General features: G+C 50.6%; 1 protein-coding gene across 4 annotated transcripts in view; it reads left to right on the plus strand.

Annotated features, from left to right (window-relative positions):
- The window catches only part of L3MBTL3 (L3MBTL histone methyl-lysine binding protein 3), a 713,216-nt gene that overhangs the window by 462,402 nt on the left and 225,136 nt on the right, over positions 1-25,678 (plus strand). For all 4 annotated transcript variants that reach the window (XM_086957521.1, XM_086957523.1, XM_086957520.1 and 1 more), the window contains exon 12: positions 15,486-15,562. In XM_086957521.1, the coding sequence (XP_086813647.1) occupies positions 15,486-15,562 (77 nt within the window). The remainder of the gene's footprint in view (positions 1-15,485; positions 15,563-25,678) is intronic.

Raw genomic sequence — 25,678 nt, forward strand, 5'->3', positions numbered from 1 at the left:
ATACACATGTTTGTCTGTCTGTCTATCTGTGTCTGTGTGTCTCTGTCTGTGTGTCTGTGTGTCTCTGTCTGTCTTTGTGTCTGTGTGTCTCTGTCTGTCTTTGTTTCTGTGTGTCTCTATCTGCGTGTCTCTGTCTGCGTGTCTCTGTCTGCGTGTCTCTGTCTGCGTGTCTCTGTCTGTGTGTCTCTGTCTGCCTCTTTGTATGTGTCTCTGTCTGCGTGTCTGTCTGCGTGTCTCTGTCTGCGTGTCTCTGTCTGCGTGTCTCTGTCTGCGTGTCTCTGTCTGCGTGTCTCTGTCTGCGTGCCTCTGTCTGCGTGCCTCTGTATGTGTGCCTCTGTATGTGTCTCTGTGTGCCTCTGTCTGTCTGCCTGTGTGTCTCTGTCTGCCTCTATGTATGTGTCTCTGTCTGCGTGTCTCTGTGTGTCTCTGTCTGCGTGTCTCTGTCTGCGTGTCTCTGTGTCTCTGTCTGCGTGCCTCTGTATGTGTGCCTCTGTATGTGTGCCTCTGTATGTGTGCCTTTGTATGTGTGCCTTTGTATGTGTGCCTTTGTATGTGTGCCTCTGTATGTCTCTGTGTACCTCTGTCTGTCTGTCTGTGTGTCTCTGCCTGTGTGTGTCTGTCTGCCTCTGTCTGCCTCTATGTATGTGTCTCTGTCTGCGTGTCTCTGTGTCTCTGTCTGCGTGTCTCTGTCTGCGTGTCTCTGTCTACGTGTCTCTGTCTGCGTGTCTCTGTCTGCGTGTCTCTGTCTGCCTCTGTATGTGTGCCTCTGTATGTGTCTCTGTGTGTCTCTGTCTGTCTGTCTGTCTCTGTCTGTGTGTCTCTGTCTGTCTTTGTGTCTGTGTGTCTCTGTCTGTCTTTGTGTCTGTGTGTCTCTGTCTGTCTTTGTGTCTGTGTGTCTCTGTCTGTCTTTGTCTCTGCGTGTCTCTGCGTGTCTGTCTGCGTGTCTCTGTCTGTGTGTCTCTGTCTGCGTGTCTACTTTGTGTCTGTCTGTGTGTCTGTCTGTGTGTCTCTGTCTGTGTGTCTCTGTCTGCGTGTCTCTGTCTGCGTGTCTCTGTATGTGTGCCTCTGTATGTGTGTCTCTGTATGTGTGCCTCTGTCTGTCTGTCTCTGCCTGTGTGCCTCTGTCTGCCTCTATGTCTGCCTCTATGTCTGTGTCTGTCTCTGTCTGTTTGTCTCTGTCTGTTTGTCTACTTTGTGTCTGTGTGTCTCTGTCCACGTGTCTCTGTCCGCGTGTCTCTGTCCGCGTGTCTCTGTCCGCGTGTCTCTGTCCGCGTGTCTCTGTCCGCGTGTCTCTGTCCGCGTGTCTCTGTCCGCGTGTCTCTGTCCGCGTGTCTCTGTCTGCGTGTCTCTGTCTGCGTGTCTCTGTCTGCGTGTCTCTGTCTGCGTGTCTCTGACTGCGTGTCTCTGTCTGCGTGTCTCTGTCTGCGTGTCTCTGTCTGCGTGTCCCTGTCCGCGTGTCTCTGTCCGCGTGTCCCTGTCCGCGTGTCTGTCTGTGTGTGTCTGTCTGTGTGTCTGTGTTTCTCACACTATGTGTGGCTTTGTGTGTCTCTGTCTTTGTGTCTGTACCTGAGCTATTGGTGTTGCATTATTTAGCAATACCAATAGCTCAAACTTTAATAATGCGAGACCTATTGCATTGCAAATGCTTGTTATGTTTTGTAGAGATCAATGTTTTTTTTCGTATGGTTCTAGGATTACCCTAAGTCAGTTGTGTATGGTTATTTGGCTGTATGTTTTTAGTAAAGATGTGTCACATTTCTAGCCTATGAATGGTTTTTGTTACATAATGAGAACGTTAAATTCATTTGTTTTGTCCAGTTAAAGATCCTTGTAGTGTTTTGTGTGTATTAATGTAACAATTTAACCATGGAATTCATTCAACAATGGTACCTTCTTCTGTGTCTTAGAGGGATTCCAGAGTTACTCAGACTTAATAATTGAACCGACTTTGGTGTCGAACGGAGTGAGATTAGCTCCACTTTGTGCTTGTTTGCAGAAAATATTGAAATCCAAATTTGGGCGCTTTTGCCTCAATATTGGTACTTGTTTGATCAGTTTGGGTCCAGCTTTGCAGCGCTGGGTATGAATAGGATTAATACTAATTCTTAAAGAATATGCCCCGGCACTGATATATTTGACTGGGATAGGTTGAAGACCTGGTAGCTCTTCCTGTTACACACAAGTGATCTCACTATTAAGTGGCCTGGTAGTCAGATGACTACAAGCTGAAGAGACTCTAACAGTCACACAGGTTTGAAACATCAACAAACCGTCCCTCTTGTTTGTTACATGTAATTTAACTTCAAGGGATTCTATACTGACTATGCAAACCCTCTTAGAATGTTCTAAATGAATTCCTACAACCATTGGGAATTGTACAGTGTCTTTTATCTATGTTCTTTGTGAATGTAATCACCGTTGGAGCACTGCATCATCTACACTATGATCACTTATTTTGTTGATTGTTACACTTAATTGGAGTCATATTATTACAAGATGCAACTATTGTGCAAAACTACAGTCCTGTGTTTGTCTTTATTATAATTAATGTTGTTCCAGTTATCTGAAAGAAGCATGTTATTTATAGATTCCTTACCTTAGAATTACCCCCAGGCATCAGACTGGATCCGGAAAGTTTTTTTGCCAGCAGTACCTCTGCGCGTCGACAGGTAGCATCCACCGAGTCCGTCGTTGACATCATGGTCGCCAGAATGACGTTACAGCATCTAGTTAGACCCCCCTCGCGCGCTGACGTCAGTTCCTTCTTTCTCCGCGCCAGCCGGCGCAGATCCGAAGGGAGCTGTACCTCCAGTCACTTTTTGACTGAACTTTTTTGAGCTACTTTTGTCGACATCTTTTTTGAGTCGACGACTCCTGGTACACGAGGGATGCCCGGTTTCAAGGCAAACGGGTTCCTGTAGCCGGCTGAATTGGTCATGGATCAGCACTGCTTGTGTCTCTGTTGCCTGGGAGCGGTCCCTAAAGCTTCTTGAGTGCCGGCAGTTGGCTCTGCGCTGTTTGAGATCCCGGTCGCGAGGGAGGTAGAGGGACCGGTCGTGGAGCCATCATCACTCTTCTAAGTCTTCGCACTCGGGGTCAGGTAAGTCGAAGCACAAGAAGAAGTCGAAGAAGCATTGTCGCTCTTTGACTTCTCCCTGTCAGCCGGCTGACGCGACGGGGGATGTGGGCGGTGCCCCTCGCTCGTCTCCGTGCGCAGAGCCTGAAAAGCCAACTCAAGGCTTCCCTCCCTGCCCGGGATCCGGAGCAACTCCTGCCCTGCTTTGTAAATTTTAGGAGGCGAAGCATGCCATCTTTGGGCAGCCCGAACCTTCCGGCCCAGCGGACTCGGTTGGGGGGCCTAGGCCTACTCCGCCGACGGCTCCGGTGCCGCAGGCCCCCCTTGGATCCAGACCTGGATCCGGACAGTGCTGGTTGACGTTATTACACCTCCACTGGCGCCGCTTCCTCTGGTACGGTCTCAGCTGACCCCAGTCGTGCCCCCGGCCGGCATCGGCCCCGCCTCCATCCTGATGTTCACCCGGTGCCGGATTGGCATCGCCCGACACCGGATCCGCCACCAAGCGGGTTTTTGTGTCCCATTTCACTCCTGGGGTCCCTTTTCGACCAGATTGGCACCCAGAGGATGAGGAGGAGTTTTAGGAGGGGTCAGGTCACCCTCTGACTGATCAGCTAGACTCTGAGCAGGACTGGAGAGAGGAACTGGGGGAATGCAAGTGGTCTAGACACCTTCCCTGACCTTGGCATGTTGTCTCCTCCTACAGTGGCTCCGGAGGAGGAAGCATCATACGCATTGGTATATCGTAAGGCGGCCGAGGCTCGCAACCTCCAGCTTCCTAAGCTGGCGGTCAGAACTAACCTCCTGACAGAGGTGCTTCAGCCGTCTACGCGCTCTTCGGAGCCCCTGCTGCCGTTTAATGAGGCCCTTGGGGACGTCCTTTTGGGCACCTGGTCCAGCCCCAACACGGGGACTCCCTTGGATAGGATGATTGCCCAATGCCACCGCCCAGCTCCAGGCAACCCCACTTTCCTCTCCCAACACCCCACTGCTGAGAGCTTGGTTGTCCATGCCTCCACTTCCAAGAGCGCATTCCCTACCGCTCCACCGGAAAGGGATCCAAGAAGCTGGATCATCTTGCAAAGAAGATTTTCTCTTCCCCCAGCTTGGGACTGCGGTCTGTAAAGACTGCATGTCTATTGGGCTGTTATTCCCACTTTATGTGGGACATGGTTGCTCAGGTGCTGCCTCAGAGTCCGGAGGAGGCCCGGACAGTGCTCTCCCAGGCTATTGCCACCGGAAGGGATGCAATGAAGTGTACCATCCGTTGTGGGCTGGAAAACCGCCGACTCTCCAGGCAGGACGATTTCCACGTCAGTAGCCCTTCGTCACTTGATGGCCGTCGCCTTTTTGGCAACAAAGCAGACAACGCTCTAGAGCGCTTCAAGGACTCATGGGCTATGGCCAAGTCCTTGGGCCTCTCCAGCCGCCCAGCTCAGTCTACTTTTCCCCCCTTTCGTGGCTACGGGAGGGGTGCCCCACTACGTCCCGCCCAGAGCCACAGGCCGCAGCAAGTTTCCCAATCTTCGCACGGCCGGGGACGTGGGAACCACCACCGTGGTCCGGGAGCCAGCGGGCGGGTCAGACCACCAACCCCCTCTGCAGCAGCGTCCAAGCCTTCCTAGTCTAACTTTTTAGGCCCATCAAAAGCCAGTGGGCGGCAGGATCTGCCCCCCCCCCCCGCGCCCCATCATGTTGGACAGGTGGGTTTTGCAGATAGTCTGAAGGGCCTACTCCCTCCCCTTCGAGGCTACCCCTCCAGCCATGCCACCCCGATACCACCGCATGTCGGACTCTCACCTGGGCCTTCTCCAACAGGAAGTTATGGCTCTCTTGACCAAGAGAGCCATTGAGCGTGTTCTTGTCCCAGAACTAGGGTGTGGTTGTTATTCCCACTACTTTCTGGTACCCAAGAAGGACAAGAGCCTGCGTCCTATCGTGGATCTCAGGAACGTCAGCCGCTTACTCCGGAAAGAGAAGTTCAAGATGTTGACGCTCGATCAGGTCTTGTCTGCCCTCGACCCTGGAGACTGGATGATAGCGTTGGACTTGCAGGATGCTTATTTTCACATCCCCATCCTGCCAGCCCACCGGCGTTACCTGCGGTTCACGGTAGGCCACGAGCAATAGAGTTTACTGTGCTCCCCTTGGGCCTTACCAGCGCCCCTAGTGTGTTCGCAGTGGTCACAGCTCATCTGCGCAGATCGGGGATTTCAGTTTTCCCCTAGCTCCACGACGGGCTGTAGAAGACGGGCTCGCCCCAGACTGTTGACTCCCAACTCCAGACTACGTCCAACCTCCTGCATCCGCTGGGGTTCTCCATCAATGTGCCGAAGTCACACCTGATCCCCTCTCAGAAGATCCTCATCATCAGAGCGGTTCTGGACCCAACGCGGTTTCAGGTTTATCCTCCTGAACAGTGAATCTGGGATATTCGGGCTATGATTCCTATCTTTCAGCCTCTATCCTGGGTTTCGGTCAGGATGACCTTGAGGCTGCTGGGCCTCATGGCCTCCTGCATTCCGCTGGTCGATCATGCCAGGTGGCATATGCAGGCTCTGCAGTGGAACCTGAAGTTCTAGTAGGTGCTAGGAATCTGTCCGATTGCGTCCAGATCTTGGAGGGCACTGCACAACAATTGCAGTGGTGGCTTGCAAACCGAGATTGGGCAGATCCCTCTCCCTTCCCCAACCAGAGCACACAGTGGAGACGTATGCATCTCTTCTGGGATGCGGCGGCCACATGGGAGAGGCAGAGATCAGAGGCCTCTGGTCTCTGGCGGAGTGTGGGCTCCACATCAACCTTCTGGAGCTCCAGGTGATCCGTCTTGCACTCAAGGCATTCCTTCCCTCTGTCTGGGGAAGAGTAGTACAGGTGTTCACGGACAACACCACCGCCATGTGGTACTGCAACAAACAAGGTGGGGTAGGGTGGGGTCGTGGACCCTATGTTAGGGGGCCCTCCACCTCTGGACATGGCTGGAACATCAGGGCATATCCCGTTCAACACCTGGCAGGTTCCCTGAACGCCAGGGCTAAGTAACTCCGCCGCAGGTGCATGATGGATCAAGAATGGCATCTTCACTCAGGTGGTGCAAGGTCTCTTTCGACACGCATCCGAAGAGCCACCGCCGGAGGCAGATCCTTCTCCTACCTGGCGGCCAAGACATGGAACTCCCTCCCCATCCACCTTCGGCTGACCCAGGACCACCTCGCCTTCAGGAGACAACTCAAAACCTGGCTGTTCGAGCAGTAGCGGACCCCTTCCCCAAGCGCCTTGAGACCCTTCCGGGTGAGTAGCGCGTTATACAAGTGTCATGATTGATTGATTGATTGATTGATTGACAGTGGGGAGAGCCTTGGTTAGATCTATTCACCACCGGAGAGAATGTGCAATGTCAGCAATTCTGCTCGTTGGAATTTCTAAGGCAGCACGCGCTAGGCAACGCTTTTAATCTCGAGTGGAGTTGCGGTATGTTGTCTGCCTTTCCGCCTATACCACTTCTGCCCAGAGTGCTGAAGAAGATTAGGCGCGACCAGGCCCAATTCGTCCTTGTGGCTACGGATTGCGCACAAAGAGTCTGGTATCCCAAGCTGCTCAACATGGCCCTCGATCCTCCGACCAGTCTGCCTCTTCGTGAGAATCTTCTGTCGCAGCAGCAGGGGACGGACCTCTACCCGAACCTGTTCAGCCTCCACCTCCTCGCATGGAGATTGAGCGGCGGCAGTCGATGTCTTTTGACCTGCCTCCCGAAGTTTGTGATGTAATCTTGGCAGCCAGACATCCCTCCACTAAGATGATATATGCCTGGCGGTGGAACAAATTTGTGGCATGGTGCACAGCAAATTCTGTGGATCCCCTTTATGCCCCTCTTTCTGAGTTTCTCTTGTTTCTTTTTTCTTTGGCCCAGCAGGGCTCTGCTCTGGGCACTATCAAGGGCTATCTCTCGGCCATCTCTGCCTTCCTTCGGCTTCCATGTAAGCCTTCTCTTTTTAAGTCCCCGTTGTAGATAGTTTCTTGAAAGGCATAACTTATCTCTTTCCGACTATTCCCTTTGTTATTCCTCAGTGGGACTTGAATCTGGTCTTAACCTATTTAATGTGTGGTCCCTTTGAGCTGCTTCACAACTGTTCTTTGAGGCTTCTGACGCTTAAAACTGTATTCCTGGTAGCCATCACATCTGCCAGAAGAGTAAGTGAGCTCCAGGCTCTTTCATCCAAGTCTCCTTTCTTGTCTGTCCATTCGGACATGGTGGTTCTCAGGGCCCGTCCATCCTGCCTTCCCAAGGTTTCACTGCCTTTCACATTGGCCAGACCATCATTTTGCCCACCTTCTTTCCATCTCTGCATCCTTGGAAAGGGGAAGAGAGGCTCCACCGTCTGGACCCAAAAAGTGTGCTTTCCTTTTATCTGGACCGCACCAAATAGTTCCGGGTGAATGACCAGCTCTTTGTTGGCTACATGGGCGCCAAGAAAGATCGGGCCGTACACAAGCGGACTATTTCCCCGATGGGTCGTTTTGTGTATCAAAGCCTGCGGTGGGGCTGCGCACCCATTCCACCAGGACGACGGCAGCAACTGCTGCTTTGGGACGAGGAGTTCCTCAAAATGACACCTGTCAGGCAGCTACGTGAGCTTCGTTACACACATTTACGAAACACTGCTGCCTTTTTTTTTTTTTTTTTTTTAAATTTGTTTTTATTGTTGCATCACAGAACATGGGTACAGAGTGGGTCATCTGCTGGCGTGGCGTCAACATTCAGCCACGGTCAGCCATGCGCGCAACATTTCTGTATATAAACTTGTGTAATTGGGTATTTCCTCCATTAAACAGAACAGATCAATCAAATAAGTCTTCAGGCTGAGATACAGTGAACGTGCTCCGTAAGGGGGAAGGAGAATAACAGTGGGTATGTGAATTCCCGCCTTGAGGGCGTAGGATCGGGGTCTGTACCGTTCGCATAGCGGTGTTACCAGGTAACGGGGGGGACTGAACTGTGCGGGGGAGCATATAGGCGCTAGCAAGATCATGGTAAAAGAAAACAGGTGTCGGGAGGCAAGGGGTTCCCCCAGTATGTACTCACAGTGAGGTAGGACGGTCAGAGGGTGGAGGCATCCCGCGCATGTGAGTAGTGGGACGGGTGACACGGGGACGGGGCGTTGACGAGGGAGTGTGCAGCACCGGGATTCGATACTGGGATGAAGGGCAACTGTCAATGACTATGGGCTCGCTCGGGTGGGGGGGGCGTAGATGGGTCTTCTGTGTGCAAGGAAGTGCCGGAAGCTATGAAGGAGCATGGCCCATTCCATAGAGAAGGGATGTTTACGCGCACCCCTGGCCTCCTCCTCCCTAAGGGCATCCTCCTCCGCCGCCGCCCACTTACAGACCGCCCCCATCCATGCCGCTATGGGGGGACCTTCCGGGGACCGCCAGTGCATGGATATGCATCTTTTTGCCAGCAGCAGCGCTAAGTACACAAAGCGTCTGTGTACCGGTTCTTGTTTAGGGACATGAAAAATGCCTAGCGCGCTGGAATCCCAGGAGGCTAGTGTTGTGAGGCCTGTGAGATCTATCAGTGTGTCGTGCACCGTTTGCCATAGGGAGTGGAGGTCGGGACAGCTCCAAAACATGTGGCGAAAATCTGCTTCGGGGGAGCGACATCTGGGGCATAGGAATTGTGTTGATGGGTAAAACTTTTGCAGACGCGCCGTGGTGATGTATGCCTTGTGTAGTATATAGTATTGAATGTTTTTGAAGCGGGCATTCCTAGAGACGCGTTTTGGGGCCTCAAGTGCCCTGGTCCACTCCGAGTCGTGTAGTGCGCGACCGATGTCTTCAGGGGAGCGTGCAAGAGTTCCCTGATCGATTTATACAGCCAGGTGACCAAGAGGCGTCCCACTCCCATGTGTAGGATAGTGTGTTTCACTGGATGCTTGTCTGGTTCGCCGGCCTGGAGATTATAGTAGGGACGGAATCCCTCGAGCAGCTGTCGGTGTCTGAGGAATTGGCCTGGGGGGAGTTCGAACTCAGCGACCAGTCGGTCGATTGGTTTCAGCTGACCTTCCTCAAAAAGCGACTCCATGTCCGTGATGGCACAGTGCGTCCATTCAGCTAGCATTGGAGACGTGAAATAAGAGTCCTGTCAGGGGCAGCCTATCAACGGTAGTAGCGGGAGTATGGGGGTCTACCGGGGGACATCCGGTGGATCCGCATCATGCACTGACGCGCTATCGCGACTTGAAGGGGGTATGTGCGCCGGGGTTTGGCGCCCGGGAGGAGAAGACGGGTGAGTTCCGGGGTTGTGATTCTGCCGGTCGGGGTAAAAGTGTCCTGGGTGTAACGGTCCGCCGTCCAATACGACAGCCATTGGAGCTGCGCCGCCAGGAAATAGGATTAGAAGGAGGGAGCTCCGAGCCCGCCTTGTGTTGTGGGAAGTTGGAGGGTTTTCAGGGCCACCCTATGTCGGCCTGCGTCCCAAATAAGGGTACCGAGTAGAGAGTCGAGGTCTCGGAAGAAGGACCTGGGTGGCACCACCGGTAGATTAGTGAAGTGGTAGAGGAGTCGGGGAAGCATCACCATTTTAGCCAGGGCTATCCGCTCTATCGGGGCTAGTGGGAGCTTGTTCCAGAAGGCAACAGTCGGGCGTAGGCCAGCGAGCGTTTTACGGTGATTACCATCGAAGATGTCTGCCGGAGAGTGGTACAGGCGGACACCGAGGTACCGGGGGGCTTCCGTGGACCATGAGAGTCTATGGGTCCCCAGCCCAACGTCCCGGGGAGGTAAGCTCGGGTAAAAGGGATAGATCGTAGACTTGTCCCAGTTCACCTGGAGTCCCGGGGCGTCTGCGAATTCAGCAAGCGCTACCCCTATGGGGGTGAGGTCAATCTCGATTACCCGGACGTATATGAGGAGGTCATCTGCGTAAATAGAAACGCAATGTGTACCGTCCGCGAGCGGGATGCCCCAATGTATTCCCTCCTGGCTTAGTCTGACTGCCAGCGTTTCGACGGCCAGGGCAAATAACAGAGGCGACAGGGGGCACCCCTGTCTCGTGCCTCGTCGAACCTCAAATGCAGATGAGATGTGTTTCCCGATCCGTACTCGCGTTGTCAGATCGGTGTATAGAAGGCGTGTGTACGCCATGAGTGTCGGGCCAAAGTTGAGACGACGCAGGACCGAGAAAAGGTATGGCCAGGTGAGGGTGTCGAACGCCTTTTCCAGATCCATAATGAGGCAGGCGGCGCGGGGGAATCTGTCCCGTACCTGGTCCTGGACATGGAAGACTTGGCGGAGGTTCTGTGAGGTGTTCCTTCCTGGAACGAAGCCACATTGGTCAGGGTGGATCAGTGGGCGTATGACCTGGGCATATCTGTCAGCTAGGATCTTCCCGAGAATCTTACAGTCTGCCGACAGGAGCGTGAGCGTGATAGGGCGATACGATCCCATGTGGAGTGGGTCCCTGTGGGGTTTGGGAAAGGTAACAATCCCGGATTCTCGCAGTGACTGGGACAGCTTTCCCAGATGCAAGGATGCCTCGAACATCCTAGCCAATCGGGGGACCACCAGGGGAGAAAACGTCAGGTAGTATTCTAGTGGGAAGCCGTTGAGTCCCGGTGCTTTATTTCGAGACAGGGCACGCAGCGCTTGGGTGATCTCTGAGGGTGCTATTTTAGTGTCAAGCGTACGCCTGTCAGCATCCGATATCGTGGGCAACGTCAGTGGATCTAGGAAGCGATCCAGGAATGATGGAGAGTATCAGGCCGGGGCTCCGTATACCTTTGCGTAATAGTGTTGGAACGCCAGGAGGATCTCCACTTGATATCGCACTAGCACACCCTTCGGGTTGATAATATCCGTGATCGGTTTGATCTCGGTGTCCTGCCTCGCCATCCAGGCGAGCAACTCTCCCATTTTGTCCCTGTGCTTATGAACTCATAGCCCTGAAATTATATTTTCGAAGATCAGCACAGGCAGTCTGATATATTGACTTCGCTTCGGCCGTGAGCACGGCGTGTTCCTCCGTGTCATCGGTTTGTTTAGTGAGTGTAGCTAGACGCTGTTCCGAGGTAAGGAGTGTCTGTTCCAATGTGTGGTGAACCCCTGCAATCTGTTTGATGCATTCCCCTGTGCCACCACCTTAAATGCATCCCACTCCACCAGTGCCGACGATGCTGTGTTCGCGTTGTGTGAAAAGTAATCTTGTATACTGGTTTTGTGTGTGTCCCTAAAGACCAGGTCTGATAAGCAGTCTCTGGGGAGACGCCAAGTGGGGACTGGTAGGTGTGGGGGGCGCCAGGTCAAGCGCAAAATGTGGGCGTCATGATCAGAGAGGATCCGACCTAGGTAGTCTGAAGAAGTTACCCTAGGGAGGATTGGTGCAGAGCATAAGAATCTGTCTAGGCGGACCCGAAGGTTGTGGGGTATCGAGTGGAATGAGTAAATGCGAGCCAGTGGATGTAAGTGCCGCCATGCATCAGTGAGCGCCCAGTGTGTGGTCCAAGCTCTAAAGAGTTCCGCTTGCCGAGGGACTGGGGAGTGTGCGGGGGGGGGGGGTGATCGGTCCAGAGTGGGGTCCAGCGTGCAATTGTAGTCACCCCCTAAAACCCATGGAACTGTAGTGAACTGGGCTAAGACTCCTGTGAGGTGGTCCCAGAATTTATCTTGCTCAGTGTTACGAAACACTACTGCCTTGATAGTCAAGTCCGGAGAGATGGCCTCTTTTGCCGATCTGTTCTCCAGGACTTTCTGGTGTGATCTTGGTTTGCAGACCCACCTTCGGGGTTGGTATTGCTGGGGTAAGGAATCTATAACGAACATCTTTCTTTCAGATGAGGAAGTTACTCACCTTCTGTAACGATATATCTGTAAGAAACATAGGTTAGTTCTAGATTCCTTAACGCCCCACCCATCCTCCCCGTTCTGCGAACTGATTTCTAGGGTTAAGGACATCCTTTCAGGGTCCTCGTTTTGTGCACCAGTGGTCAGTGCCTTGCATGGCTCTGCGTTTCTGGCCCGGAAAGTGGTGCACAGAACTGACGTCAGTGCACGAAGACGGCATTTGAGTAGCTTCTACATCCTGGCGACCACGACGCAAACGATGGACGTGGAGCCGACCTACACCACCTTTCGACGCGCAGAGGTACTGCTGTCAAATACTTTCTGGATCCAGTCTGACTCCTTGGGGTAATTCTAAGGTAAGGCATCTATAATTTACCTGTTTCTTACAGAAATATCGTTACCGAAGGTGTTCAATAAGTCTGTAGAACTGTATGGTAGAAAGTGCTCTTATGTTGGGTTTGTGTAATACATTCTGTATGATGTACTAATTGGAACTTACATAGTGTATTTTTGGTTTTGGAGTTTTACTTAGGAAAGATTTTATCATTTTCATGCTGGTGATGGTGCACCATGCATGTGTGATAACAAGTATGGGGGTTATCCTGGGGTATGGCTCCCTGTCCCCAGTGGATAAGGGTGGTCATCCTGTGCATCTTATTACAGGTAAGGGGTAATCCTATGAGTTTCTCTACTGGTGAGGATGCATCCTGTGAGTTTCTCTACTGGCAAGGATGCATCCTGTGAGTTTTACTCCTGATGATAGGTTAATTACATGGAGAACATGCCCAGGCCCCCCGTTCCCTGGCTGGGCGCCGAACCACGGCACTCAGACCAATCACAACGCTGCATTGCAGAGTTGTTAATGGTTTAGGAGAGGGAGCCTGGCTGCTTCCTGTTCTGCCCCCTGAGAGGAGAGATTGAGACTACGTGGGAGAGCGTGGGAGAACGGCAAGGAGGTAAATTTATTTATTTATTTTTTTTTTACAGCCCCGGCCACTCCCTATCTGTGCCGGCCGCTACTGTCACTGGATGACCTGTAGATTAGCATCCCAAGGCAGGGGAGCTTTAAAGAGCCCAGTGCCTATGGTATGCAAATATGGCTTCTCTCACTAGAGAGGAAGCCAACCCCCTTTGCCCAGAGCCCTTTGGCATCTAAACAGGTGGGAAAATTAGCTAGTCAGATAGGCGTGTCCACCCTCAGACCAGTACCTCCCCTCCCCCTCCCCCCCCCCCCCCCCGAAATGGTACCCACCTGAAGTGAAGGTGACTTTTGAGCTATTTTGGTGATGCAAGCTTAGGAACTCTGGGTTATGCCCACTCCCCACAGGAACTGGTCATATATGGGGCATAGTGACCCCAGGTGTAGGTGTTCCATTGGCTAAAACCCTACACTCCCCTAACACCCCTAAATTAGATATTTAGGGAAGGCCCTGGCATGAGGAATTTAGGTCCTGATGACCTATGAAGAAGAATGACACTGAAGAGCTGCGAAAGCAGAAGACTTAAGAAGAGCAGATGACTTGGCACTAGCCCTGCCTGCCAGGCTGTCTACTATTCCCTGTTGAACCTGGGACAAAGAAGTCTCCTGCTGCGCCTTCAAAGCCTGTGGGGATGGGCGGCCTTCATTAAAGACTCAATAACTCCCCTGGAGCAGTGGAACTGCTCCTGCAGGCTGCAAGTACTCCAAGCAGAACTGCAAGGACTCTGAAACTGCCAAAACCTGATGCTGCCAAGCACCATTGCACCGAGCCCCTCTACCCGATTCGAAGTGGGACAACAGTGTCCGCGTGGTCTCAGGGTCCTCCTTAGGTTCCCTCCCCCTCATGAATTCTGACATCACCTGCAGCCTATGTTTGCAGGACTCCATCAACTGCGAGTGCTGCCTGAGGAAGAAACACGTCACCTTAATGACCCCCTGCATTCGGCCATCCTGACCAAGGAGAAAAGGACCACAGGTATCCTCACGTCGCCTAGCATCGTAAGACTTGAACCTTTTTGTTGGTTCAGGCTGACTGGCCTCTCAGTCAAAACTTGTAGCTTCTTTACCAGTAGACAGTTCCACACTGACTAACATTGGGCACCCAACGCTGTATTGCACCACACCTCCTTAGTGCGTCTGGAGGTGACCTGCTTGTGCTCTCTTGGACTTTGCCTGATATTCACCTTAAGTCCCAGGGTTAGTCATGTATGTCGCTGTGCTGAACCTAAATGCCGTACATCTTTATCCGCCCATATGATAACGTTGCAGCATCTGAAAAAATGCAGTGTTGACTTTTTAAAACGTTAAGTATTTCTCTTGCAAAAATTACTAATCTGATTGTATTGATTCTCGTGCCTAAACATGTATAATGATACTACTATTTTTTTATAAATTGGTGTCGGTTTCTTTATTTAATCGTGTGCGTCGTTTATTGACTTGTGTGTATTTGCAGATGTCTAACACTCCTCTCTGATAAGCCTTAGGCTGCTCGCCCACACTACTCTCTAGAAGAGCACCTTTGGATTGCTAGAGCAAGCACCTGTCCACTCATAAGGGAACTCCTGGACTCTTTGCTTGATATACCTCATTTTGGTATATCATATAAAGAGCCTGCTTCCTACATTGGTGGTGCAGCAATGGGATACAAGACTTGACATCTGCTGCTTAATAAGTGATTCCACTAAGGAGCCAGCTTCATACACTGGTCCACAGGCGTTGTCTACTGTTCACAGCAGGCCAGGACCATTTTCAGTTTGTAGTGCTCCGTCTTGGCCTTTATTAAGACGTATAAAAATAACCCACTAAAGGCCTGATTACGATCTGGTTACTCCGTCACAAATGTGACGGATATCCTGTCCGCCACATTATATCATATGGAACTTGCAATACGGCAGACGGAATATCCTTCATGTTTGTGGCGAAGTATCCCATCCACCAACATCGTAATTGGGCTCTAAGTTACCCATGATCCTTTACTTGCCACAGATTTCTTGCTTCACCGCTGGGATTTTAACCTAACTAAACTAACCTAACCTAATTTTAAGCTTGAGACAGAAGATCAGAGCCAGGGCTGGAATGCACATTTTCACTGAAGCACACCAATTTGATAGTTTCAAGCAGGCAACCAAAACTTCTGAATGCTGAGATGAGAAATGAAAATACAAGCATTAGAATACCAGACATTTCATAACAGAATCTCAGGGCGATAATTTAGTATTGTCCTACATTGGCAATCCCCTTTTCATCCCATGGCATTTTCATACTTCCGTCCCATTCATGAGAAGCTGTATCGTTTTCATAAATGTCTATTTTCTCTCTCAGGTGTGAAAACATTGATCACAGTAGTTGATGGAAGGGTTTAAGTGTCTTAAAAAAGTTGCTTCTTTCTAGAAGCCAGCAGATGTAAGCAGTTACTGTACACAGGCTCACTGCCATCTAAAATAAGCTAGACCAGAACGAACAAGCCTCAGTGCATCAATCAAAGCACAATGTGTCTTTATCTGTGGCTGCCTCTCCCTAGTCCTCGCACCACCTTAAAGCAATCACTTGTGCATGATCTGTCACTGACTGCGTTCTTTTTTGTTACTGCAGGTGCGATTCAAGCAGCCCCTATATCCGTCCCATTGGCTATTGTCAGGAGACAGGAACCACGCTGACGGTACCACCAGGTAGGTGCACTCTGCTGCTTGTCCTAGAAAACATGCCTTCCTATAGGCTTTACTTTTTTTTGTGTCTGTTGCTGAACGGGAGCAAAAGTCTTAAAAAAATGACCGACGTTCATTGTTGATAAATGTTGTATCGGCTCACAATGAGCAGCGAGTATATATATTTTTGGGGTTCTTTGATAGTGTGTTGTATTTTTAGTCTTCATTAATAGCGTTTTGGTTTTCCAACGCCATCCAAAACTATTACTGGATTGTTGGCACCCTCTCTTCAGCACAATTACAGCAGCTGGGAAGGTAGATGTAAAAAAAATTATCTATCTGACTTTTCTGCCTCTCTATATTTCTGTATGTTTAGCTAGCTGTTTTCCTTTCTAGCCATCTGTCTGTAAAGAAACAAACACACAGACCAGGAACAAGCCAGAGCAATATTTTATGGACTTGCGTTATTGGGGCTAGTTCTAAGCCGCTTTAGGGGAGGGTATTTCTTACATGGTCTGCTATTTCACAGATTAGTTTGCACATTCTTTTAAAGCAGATGTGTGCCTGCCCCACACATCTGTCCCCGACTATAGAATAACAAAGGAACTTTTTGCAGAATCACTTTACAGATATGTACTGTCATTTCTTAACTAATGATTTATATAGAACACCTTTCTATAGTTTCTTGAGAATAGGTCTGTGCTCTAAACTGATCAGAACAATAGTAATTAATAAATTGTTTTAATGTCTTGTACCAGTAATCTTATAAACCATCCTTCCTCTGAGGCTGAGTGACCAGTTATGTCAGACATGCGATGAACATGTCCTTTTCATCATCTTCTTCCTGCCCACATTTGCTACACTTCTATTCACCAATCATCATAGATGCAAATTAGGAGGAAAAGTAAGAAATTTTGGCCATGTTTTTCTGGAATATGCTTCTTGCTTCTTCAGTGGTTCTTCCACTTAACAGTGCCATATTGCTGTCTTTTGCCAAACTGGAGTCTGACATTTTCTGAACAGATTGCATCTGTAACCAAGATCTGAAAAAACCTCTTTTACTTGGTAAATTAATTATCTAACAGTATTATTGCCAATGGAGGATTACCTGTGACACTCTTTGAAGTAATCGCCAATAAATAGTTGACGAGTCAACACTCGCGGTGTCAGTTATCCATTAAGGCGTCAGTGATTGGTGTTCCGACTCAAACGGGACCTATTTCTAGAGTGGCACAATTGACGAAAAACGCTGTGTTGGAAGGTTACCCAGAGAGATTACCAGTAGTTACAATGATCTGCAAGCATTCCTACCATCACCTGTGATGCAGGTACCAGTAGCATTTGTCAATACCAGAAGTTGATTCCCCATCCCTAACCCTACTAGGCAGTTCCACTGCCACTAAAGCTTTACACTCCTAAGCCTCAGCAACATCTTTAACAGACACAAGTTAAACCACCAGTAGTGGTGTTCCCTCAGTCACCTCAATTCCACAACAAAACCCCCTTCACCTTGTGACCTGGGTGACAATAAAAATCAACAAGACAGTGAGCAGGGGGACAAACCAAAGCAGTAGGAAGATGAGGTACCAGATGATGATCTGGAGAATGAGGAAAATCACCAAGGAGAGGATGAATGCAGATACTTTGTTGTCTCTCGCTTCCATTCACATCTTGAGAGAGCAGCAAAAAAGTTTGGCCTATTTATGGCCACAGAGGAGAAAGAATGCTTCCTCTTTGACTTCAAGGGGGTAGTCAGAAAGCCAATAAAAGTTCTTAATTACATCTAGAAGGTTATGCCAAAATTAACTACATTCCAGGCTGTCATTCTACCTACTATGAGGCACTATAATGTCTCGCATATTTTATTGGTCACCCTAAGTCGGAATCCAACATCACAGCGGCAGTTCAGAGGGGGTCCATAAATTGAGTTACACCTGTGTCCTCAGCCTTGGTCAGGATGGAAGGTCCGTTGTTGATCTGGGCACTGAAGGTTCCTTCCATTAGACTATCACACAGGCGCTATACTGGATCCAGAGAATTTTGTAGCAGTGCACCTGCATGCTGATATTGCCACCCAATAACTGATAGAGTGTAGCAATATATAATCACATTGAGGTCAGTTCCTTTAATTTCCACGCCTGCCGATGCTTATCTCACTTTGTCAGTCTTCTGACCCATCGATAAATGACTCTTGCACAGTGTTTTAGGGAACGCTGTCCCCACAGAACACCACAGGATTCAGACTGTGCTGCAACTACACAATGCTGATGTCGGTCACATACCCAGACAAGGTGTGCCTTTGGTGCCAGGCAGCGGGCACTACTTGAAGTAATTTCAGAAATGTGCCCGACTGCACTAGAAGGTGATTTGAGATTGGGAGGTGATGATGTATGTCACCGAATACAAGAAGTCTGTGTATTCACGCAGATCCTGCTCTTTCTCTAAGTCATGGGTCTGGTCACAGAGCTGTTTTCACAACTGTTTCACTTTCCGCTCCAAATCTTCGCATAACTCGAAGTCAAAGGTGAAGTGGGACTTACCACTATCCCGCCACTCAGATGCCCAAGAAAAGACTCTATTGCTTCAAGAATTTTTACACTCCGAGGTATCCGACCATAGAACTGAATCCTCAGTTGGACCTGATTCCGCGGCAGATCAAGACTTTGAGGATGGCATGCTGCAAATCTTCAGTGTGCTTCCGTCTCCCTCTGGAGCACCTTCGTGTCCCACAGAACTGCCGGAACCTCTATTTGGGTAATATGCTGGCATCATCAGTCCTCTTCGAACCTGTTACTGAACCCATATTGACTCTGTTCCAGACTTTTACTCTGGCTACAAGTGCCAGGACGGTCCCTGCCGGCCCACGGCGTATCAGCACCTGTTAATGATCTGGTGGCAACACCCATATCAGACCTGCAAAATAGACTTGCGGTCATCCACTGTTGTGTTCTAAAATTACAAAAGCGCAGCCAGTTGTCATGCAGCCTTACTATAACCCAGTGTCTCTATCTCATCACAGTAATCAGCAGAGCTCTTTTTTCTTTTTGGTTCTTATGCTGATCCTATACAGGGTGCCTCTCATGATACTGGTGGTGATGATGATGATGATGATTATGAGGGGATGGCCTGATCCCACTTACATTGATGAAGCCTTCTACCCATAGCCACTGGAATTATGCAATGCTATGGCTTTTCCACATAATTATGGATTTGCTACATTTGCCACATAATCCATTCTCTGCTGCATGACCTGCAGATTTTAACAAAAAGCAATTAGTGTTTCTCGCTCAAACAGATAAAAAGTTACTAATGGCACGGAAACTTGTCCACACACAGTTGAAAGTCCTTGGCAAAAGTTAACTGGTCACCTCTCAATTGATTATTGCTGTATTTGGGTATTAAACTGGTACTAATAAGGTGAAATCTTATCGCAGACAATGTTACCATGTGTAAAAGTGATAAAATAAAGCTATCACAAAATGTGCTGCATAATGTCGTATAATTTGTCTTTTTTGCCACATAATTTAGTCACTCATCCAAATAACTTCGTCTACACCCGCCCTATAATTCCAATTACCATGTTGATGCTTCACAAAACGCTAGCAGGCTTGATTCCTCCTCCGAGAAGTAGCTTAATCCGCCACATGGGCCACCAATGGAAGAAACTGCCACATTTGGAGCTGTAGTCTCGAGGCAGGCTAAGTGCTAGAATTACAGTTGCCCTCCATTGAGACTAAAACAAATATTTTGACAGAAATTCTAGAGCTTGAGACAGCTATGTCTGAGCCCTTCCTTCCATTTAATGATGCCCTCACAGATATGACAGCTCCCTGGTCTAAGCCATGTTCTTGACCACCAGCCAAAGGCAAGCAGAAGCCAATATAACCCCATGGGTCTCATTCAAAGGACACCGCAGGTAGCAGAGCTTAGGCGAAGGCGTCGAAGGACAACTGAAATAGAGAGAGAGAGCGCAAAGAAACCATAGAGTCAGACAACAGCGATAAAAAGCTCGACATCTAAATGAAAGTCCACACCCCTCTTGAAGCCATAGATTGTTTGGCTGAAATCGGACGCAAGAAGAGGCTTCCCTAAGCTGAAATGGCCATGATTTTTCCAAAGAAGAATGAGTTCGAGGCTTCTCTTAGGGTGTTCAAGATTCCGCCGAAAACTTCAATGGAACTTACGGAAAAAGCCAAGTACGTCTAAGAGCTCGAGCCCCTGATAACAACAGAACTTTTAGAGGAAGAGTAAGAAGACATTTTCTTCGAGGAAGAGGAAGACCTGAAGCCGCAGTACATGTTCCTGGATACAGAGGAGTCCGAATACCACGAGACCCAGCGGCAGGACCTCAAAACAGAGGAGAGGGATAGACACTTCTGTAGTAGGGGATCTCTGTGTATAGTCATAATCTAGTAAATAGTCCCGTCCATGTGTGTGGAACCCGGAGCAATCAAAAATAATCTCTTAAGTTGTCAAAGAATTGCAGAACTGCAAAGACACTTGAGAGAGAATTTAAAGACAGATAATGCAGCCTACATCCACAGGCTGCACTGTCCAGTACTTCAACTAGAAATTCCACCAAAAACAAACCACAAACAGCACAGCCTGTCCAGTGTTCTCCACAGAGAAATCCTTCCCCTACCATCAGAAGCCTCAGGAATGATAGAGAAAGTGGTGGACAGACATGCCCCATAGGCTGCCATTATGTGGCTCAGAACAGGATACTGTGCCTATAAGAAAACTTTCCAGAACACTCTCAGTATCCCAGAATGCACAGAAGGTCCCTTTTACTTTCAGTTCTTTTTTCCGGCTCCTGCAAGCAGGACCCTAGAGCATTGAGCTCTCCCTTTCAAGGGTTTAATTTGTGATTTTTCACTTTTTCTTGTGTGTAGTGCTTTTTATTAAGTACTAAGCCTTTTTTTTTTGTTCCTTCTGGATGCCCTGTATTGTCAAAATGCCTGGCTTATTTGACAATTGCCCAGAGTGTGATAGAAAAAATGCCAACTCTGACCCTCATGGAGTGTGTATCGTCTGCCGTCTCTCCTCTCATGCCCCAGAGGAGTGTGACATCTGCAAAACCTTCTCTGCCAGGACCCTGAGAGAGAGGATGAAGATCCGGCTCCAAGGGCTTGAAGACAGACGTCAGAAGGCACAAGGTGGGTCAGGGCATGCTTCATCTGCTCATGCTGAGGCCTTTGGGGGGCTCCCCAGGGGCAGGAAGTCCAGCAAGCGTTCCCATACTCCGCCAGCGTCGATTGCATCGACTGCGGCGTCGAGGAGGATGACAACGGTCTGCTCCACATCTACCCGGGGCTCTGGGGAGAAGCGGCGTCGACGATCGGCATCGAGGGAGCTGAACAGACCACCGTCGACCGCATCGTCGTCGAGTCATCGACGTTGAGAGAAGGCCCGGCGTCGACGCTCGCCGTCGAGGCGACACCGCCGTTCGCCGTCAGAGAAGAGGAGAAGATCGGCGTCGAGGGGATCCTCGCTGTCGAGGAGGCATTCGCCATCGAGGAGGCGTCACCGGTCGACGTCTAGTAGGCGTTCTTTGACGCCAAGGAAGCGCAGGAGGAGTCCTGACGCTAGGAGGTCGCCGATTGGTCCGCCATCATCGCCAAGGAAGAAGACAAAGTCACCGGGCTCGGTGTACTCCGTGGTATATACACCTACTAAACCTAGGCCGCCTACACCTCCTCCTTTGCTGAAGGGTCCGCCTCCGCGGAACCCCACTCCGCCTCCACCCCCGCCACCACCTCATGGGCCGGCTCCTCGCCGATCACCGCCACCTCAACTTCCACCGCCTCTGCCCCGGACGGCCTCTTTGTCACAATTTCCTACACCGCCTACAGGGACCCCTAGGCCAAGACTCCCGGCCAGGCCGCCATCGGCTGCTCCTGCGAGGCCTGAGGATCGGCCGAGGCCGAGAAGATCGCGTTCCCACTCCGGCCGGAGAGGGAGATCGCGGAGCCGCGGCAGATCGTCATCTTGATCTAGACGACGCCAATGGAGGCGCAGATCCAGATCCAGCACCGGTTCTTCCACCGGGATTATTCACCGACGCTGTCAGAGTCTCCAGGGACGAGGGTGTCGCCCGTTGATGATATCGTTTCCTTCCAGGAAGTACTGTTGAGGGGTGCGGCTAAGCTAGGGATCACAGTGACAGTGCCAACACCTACGACGTCCGTGATCTTCGAGACGCTTCACAAGAAGCATTTGTCTCGTCCACTGCTGCCGTTGGTACCCGGATTGGAGGAGCCCGCCAAGGAGCTATTTCTCACTCCGGCGGTTGTGAAGGCGGCTCCCTCCAGGCTCCTCAAGAAATACTGGGCCCCGGAATCTGACCCGGCTTTCCTTCGCATGGACCCAACACCAGACTCCGTTATTGTGACAGCGGCTAAGAAGCAGCATGCCACCACGCCTTCTTCAACAGTGCCGCCTGATAAGGACAGCCGTTGGCTGGACTCGGCGGGCGGAAAGTTCTGTGGGACGGCATCTACCACGATGAAGGCTGCAAGTGCCGGGGCTCTGCTGGGGCAATATGATCGTTCCCCTATGGGAGTCTCTCCAGCAGTACGCTGAACTCCTCCCTCGTGACAAAAAAGAGGGCTTTCTGGGGATATTAAATGAGGGGATGATGGTGTCGAACGAGATCATCAGCGCAGCTGCGGATGTATCTCTCCTGGTGGCACATGGATACTGCCACGGCACCAACCAACAGCGTCACGCTTGGCTGCGCCTCACCTCACTCAAGCCGGAGGCACAACAGCGGGTGGCCAACCTGCCTTTCTCGGCGGAAACCCTGTTCGGCAAGCATGCGGACGATGAAATGGCCGGTATGAAAGCAGAAGCCGAAACCCTGACGGCTGTCGGGTTAGAGAAGCCTGAGAAGAAGAAGAACTACCGCCCGTTCCAGAGACGGTTCGGAGCTTCAGGCAGAGGGCGATGGCAAACTTCGGGACAGCAGCAACAACAACAACGGCAGTTCCGGAAGCCCTTCCAGAAACACCAGAGGGGCAGAGGAGGCCAACAGTCCGCAACAGCGACCAAAGGCCCGGCCGGGTCTAGGCCCTGAGCGTTTACTTCCCCTGCATCCGTTATCCACTCCGGTGGGTGGAAGCGTTCAATTTTTTCTGGCAGAGTGGAGAAAAATTACTCAGGACAAGTGGGTGCTGAATTGTTTGCAATGGATACAGTCTTCAGTTCACCAGCCCTCCTCCAGCTATTCCGCCGGTGAGCTCGCAGTTTCAGCTGCGCGAGCTCTAGGCAGAGGCCGACATCCTATTAAGGAAAAGAGCGATAGAAGACGTACCTCTGCCTCAAAGGGGAAGAGGTCTGTACTCACGGTTCTTTCTGGTTCGCAAGAAGGACAAGAATGAGTTCAGGCCCATTCTGGACTTGCTACAAGCAAACAAATGAATTCGCAGAGAGAGATTTTGCATGCTGTCGTTGCAGCAGATTTACCCTCAGCTGCAACAGGGAGACTGGCTTTGTGCTATAGACCTACAGGATTCGTACTTCCATGTGCCCATTGCACAGAAACACAGGAAGTTCTGGGGCTCCAAGTCGGCGCCAATCATTACAATACACAGTACTGCCATTCGGGCTGAAGTCTGCGCCCAGGACGTTCTCGAAGTGCATGGCAGTAGTAGCTGCACACCTGCGGAAGAACAAGGTGTTTGTCTACCCGTACCTGGACGACTGGTTGATCAAGGCCTCCTCCTTCTCGGAAGCTCAAGCACACTTCCAGAAGACGTGCGTTCTATTGAACAAGCTGGGGTTGCACATCAACATGTCCAAGTCTGTCCCGACTCCGGTCCAGTGCATACACTACCTGGGAGCATCCATCAATACGCTGTCAGCAAGCGTGTCTCCTTCGGAGGAGCGATGGTTATCAATCCTTCGGAAGGCTCAGGCTCTTATGACCGCTCCATCTACAACAGTGAGGACGGTGTCTTCTCTACTGGGGTCGATGGCCTCTTGTATCTTTCTCACGCCTCACGCACAGCAGCACATGAGACCGCTGCAGGAGTGCTTGGAGGATCAGAGGACTGGTTCTTAGGACGACACGATACGACTGTCTCTGCATGCTCTTCCGTCTCTGAAGTGGTGGTGTTCGGTGGAGAACCTCCTCACCCCAAAGGGGTTCCTTTTCCCAAGGACATTCCCGCACAGACGATCGTGACTGATGCGTCTCTCCACGGCTGGGGGGCGCACTCCGGAGACTTGCAGATTCAAGGGACATGGTCTCCGACGGAGTCCACGTAACACATCAATTTCCTGGAACTCAGAGCTGTTCACTTGGCGCTGAAGGCCTTTCATCTGTCCTTTCGTACCAACTCTCTGCTTGTACAGACGGACAATACTACCACGATGTATTACCTCAACAAGCAGGGGGTCTCGAGATCACGCACTCTGTCGCAGGAAGCACAGGCGATCTGGCACTGGCTTCTGGCCAGAGGACTGATGATAACGGCTACCCATCTGCCAGGTGTGCAGAATGTTCAGGCGGACGCACTGAGCAGACTGATTCAGGAAAACCACGAATGGGTCATAAACGACGAAGTGCTGAGGAGAATTCTTCGCATGGTGGGGGACTCCAGACGTAGATCTGTTCGCCACCGCCGAAAACAGCAAATGCCGAGACTTCGCCTCCAGGTACTACCAGCAGGGGACGTTGGGGAATGCCCTATGGATCGACTGGTCGAACAGCTTTCTGTACGCTTTTCCACCCATTCCCCTTATTCCGGTGGTGCTCATCAAGCTGTCCCAGTCCAGGGCGCGGATGATACTGATTGCCCCGGAATGGCCCAGGCAATGGTGGTTTACGGATTTGCTTCACCGATCGCTCCTTCATCACATACGGCTGCTGTGCAGGCCGGACCTTCTCTCGAAGTTCGGGGGTCAGATGGTGCACCCGAACCTCTCGTCTTTGAGTTTGGCGGCATGGCTCCTGAGATAGTGCAATATGGCCATTTGAATCTACCCGAAGATTGTATGGACATACTGAAGGAGGCTAAGCGACCTTCCACTAGGACTTCCTATGCTTACAAGTGGAAGATATTCTGCATCTGGTGCAAGTCCAAGAACTATGACCCTACGACGTGTAAGGAGGATGTCATCCTTCCTTATCTTCTACATTTGGCACAGTCTGGCCTTAATTTCCATTCCATTAAGGTTCATCTTGCTGCCTTGACTGCCTACAGGAAATGCCCTTCACAAGCTTCCTTCTTCCAGATCCCTGTGATCAAAGATTTTTTGGAAGGCTTGAAGAAAGTATTCCCTCCTGTCAGGCTTCCTTCGCCTTCATGGGAATTGAATGTGGTGCTGTCCAGATTGATGAAGAAGCCTTTTGAACCTATTCATAAGGCTTTGTTGCAGCACCTTTCCTGGAAGGCGACGTTCCTTGTGGCCATCACATCGGCCCGCAGGGTGAGTGAAATTCAGGCGTTGTGTTGCCAAGACACCTTATACTGTATTTCATGCTGCTCAGGTTGTTGTGTACTCACCCTAAATTTCTTCCCAAGGTTATTTCTGATTTTCATGCTAACCAGACCATAACTTTGCCTACGTTTTTTCAGAATCCTTCATCTCCAGCGGAAAGGTCTCTACATTCCCTGGATGTTAGGAGGGTGTTGAAATTGTATATGGATAAAACCAAAGATATTCGTAGGTCAGACCAATTGTTCATCAATTATGGATCAGTCAGGACCGGTCTTGCTACCTCCAAACAGTCCATTTCTAGATGGATTGTGTCCTGTATACAATTGTGTTACCAAAAGGCTAATAAGACCTTAGGGGGTAAACCTAAGGCTTATTCCACCAGGGGCAAAGCTGCCACGACTGCTTTGCTGCGTAATGTTCCAATTGTAGAAATCTGCAAGGCGGCCACTTGGAAGTCGGTCCATACCTTTGCTAACCATTACTGTCTGGACACGGATGCCTGGACAGACGCTCAGGTTGGGCAGGCTTCGCTGCGAAATCTGTTCGCACAATAGTGGTGTGTACTTTTCTTCTCTCCACCGCCGCTTTGGTGTGGGGATGGGCTTGCCATTCTATTCACTAGATTATGACTATACACAGAGATCCCCTACTACAGAAGGAGTGGTTTCTGTCCTGTAACTCGAGTTCTGTAGTACG

Source organism: Lissotriton vulgaris, chromosome 2_1 (assembly GCF_964263255.1).
Source record: "Lissotriton vulgaris chromosome 2_1, aLisVul1.2, whole genome shotgun sequence".
Taxonomy (NCBI): domain Eukaryota; kingdom Metazoa; phylum Chordata; class Amphibia; order Caudata; family Salamandridae; genus Lissotriton; species Lissotriton vulgaris.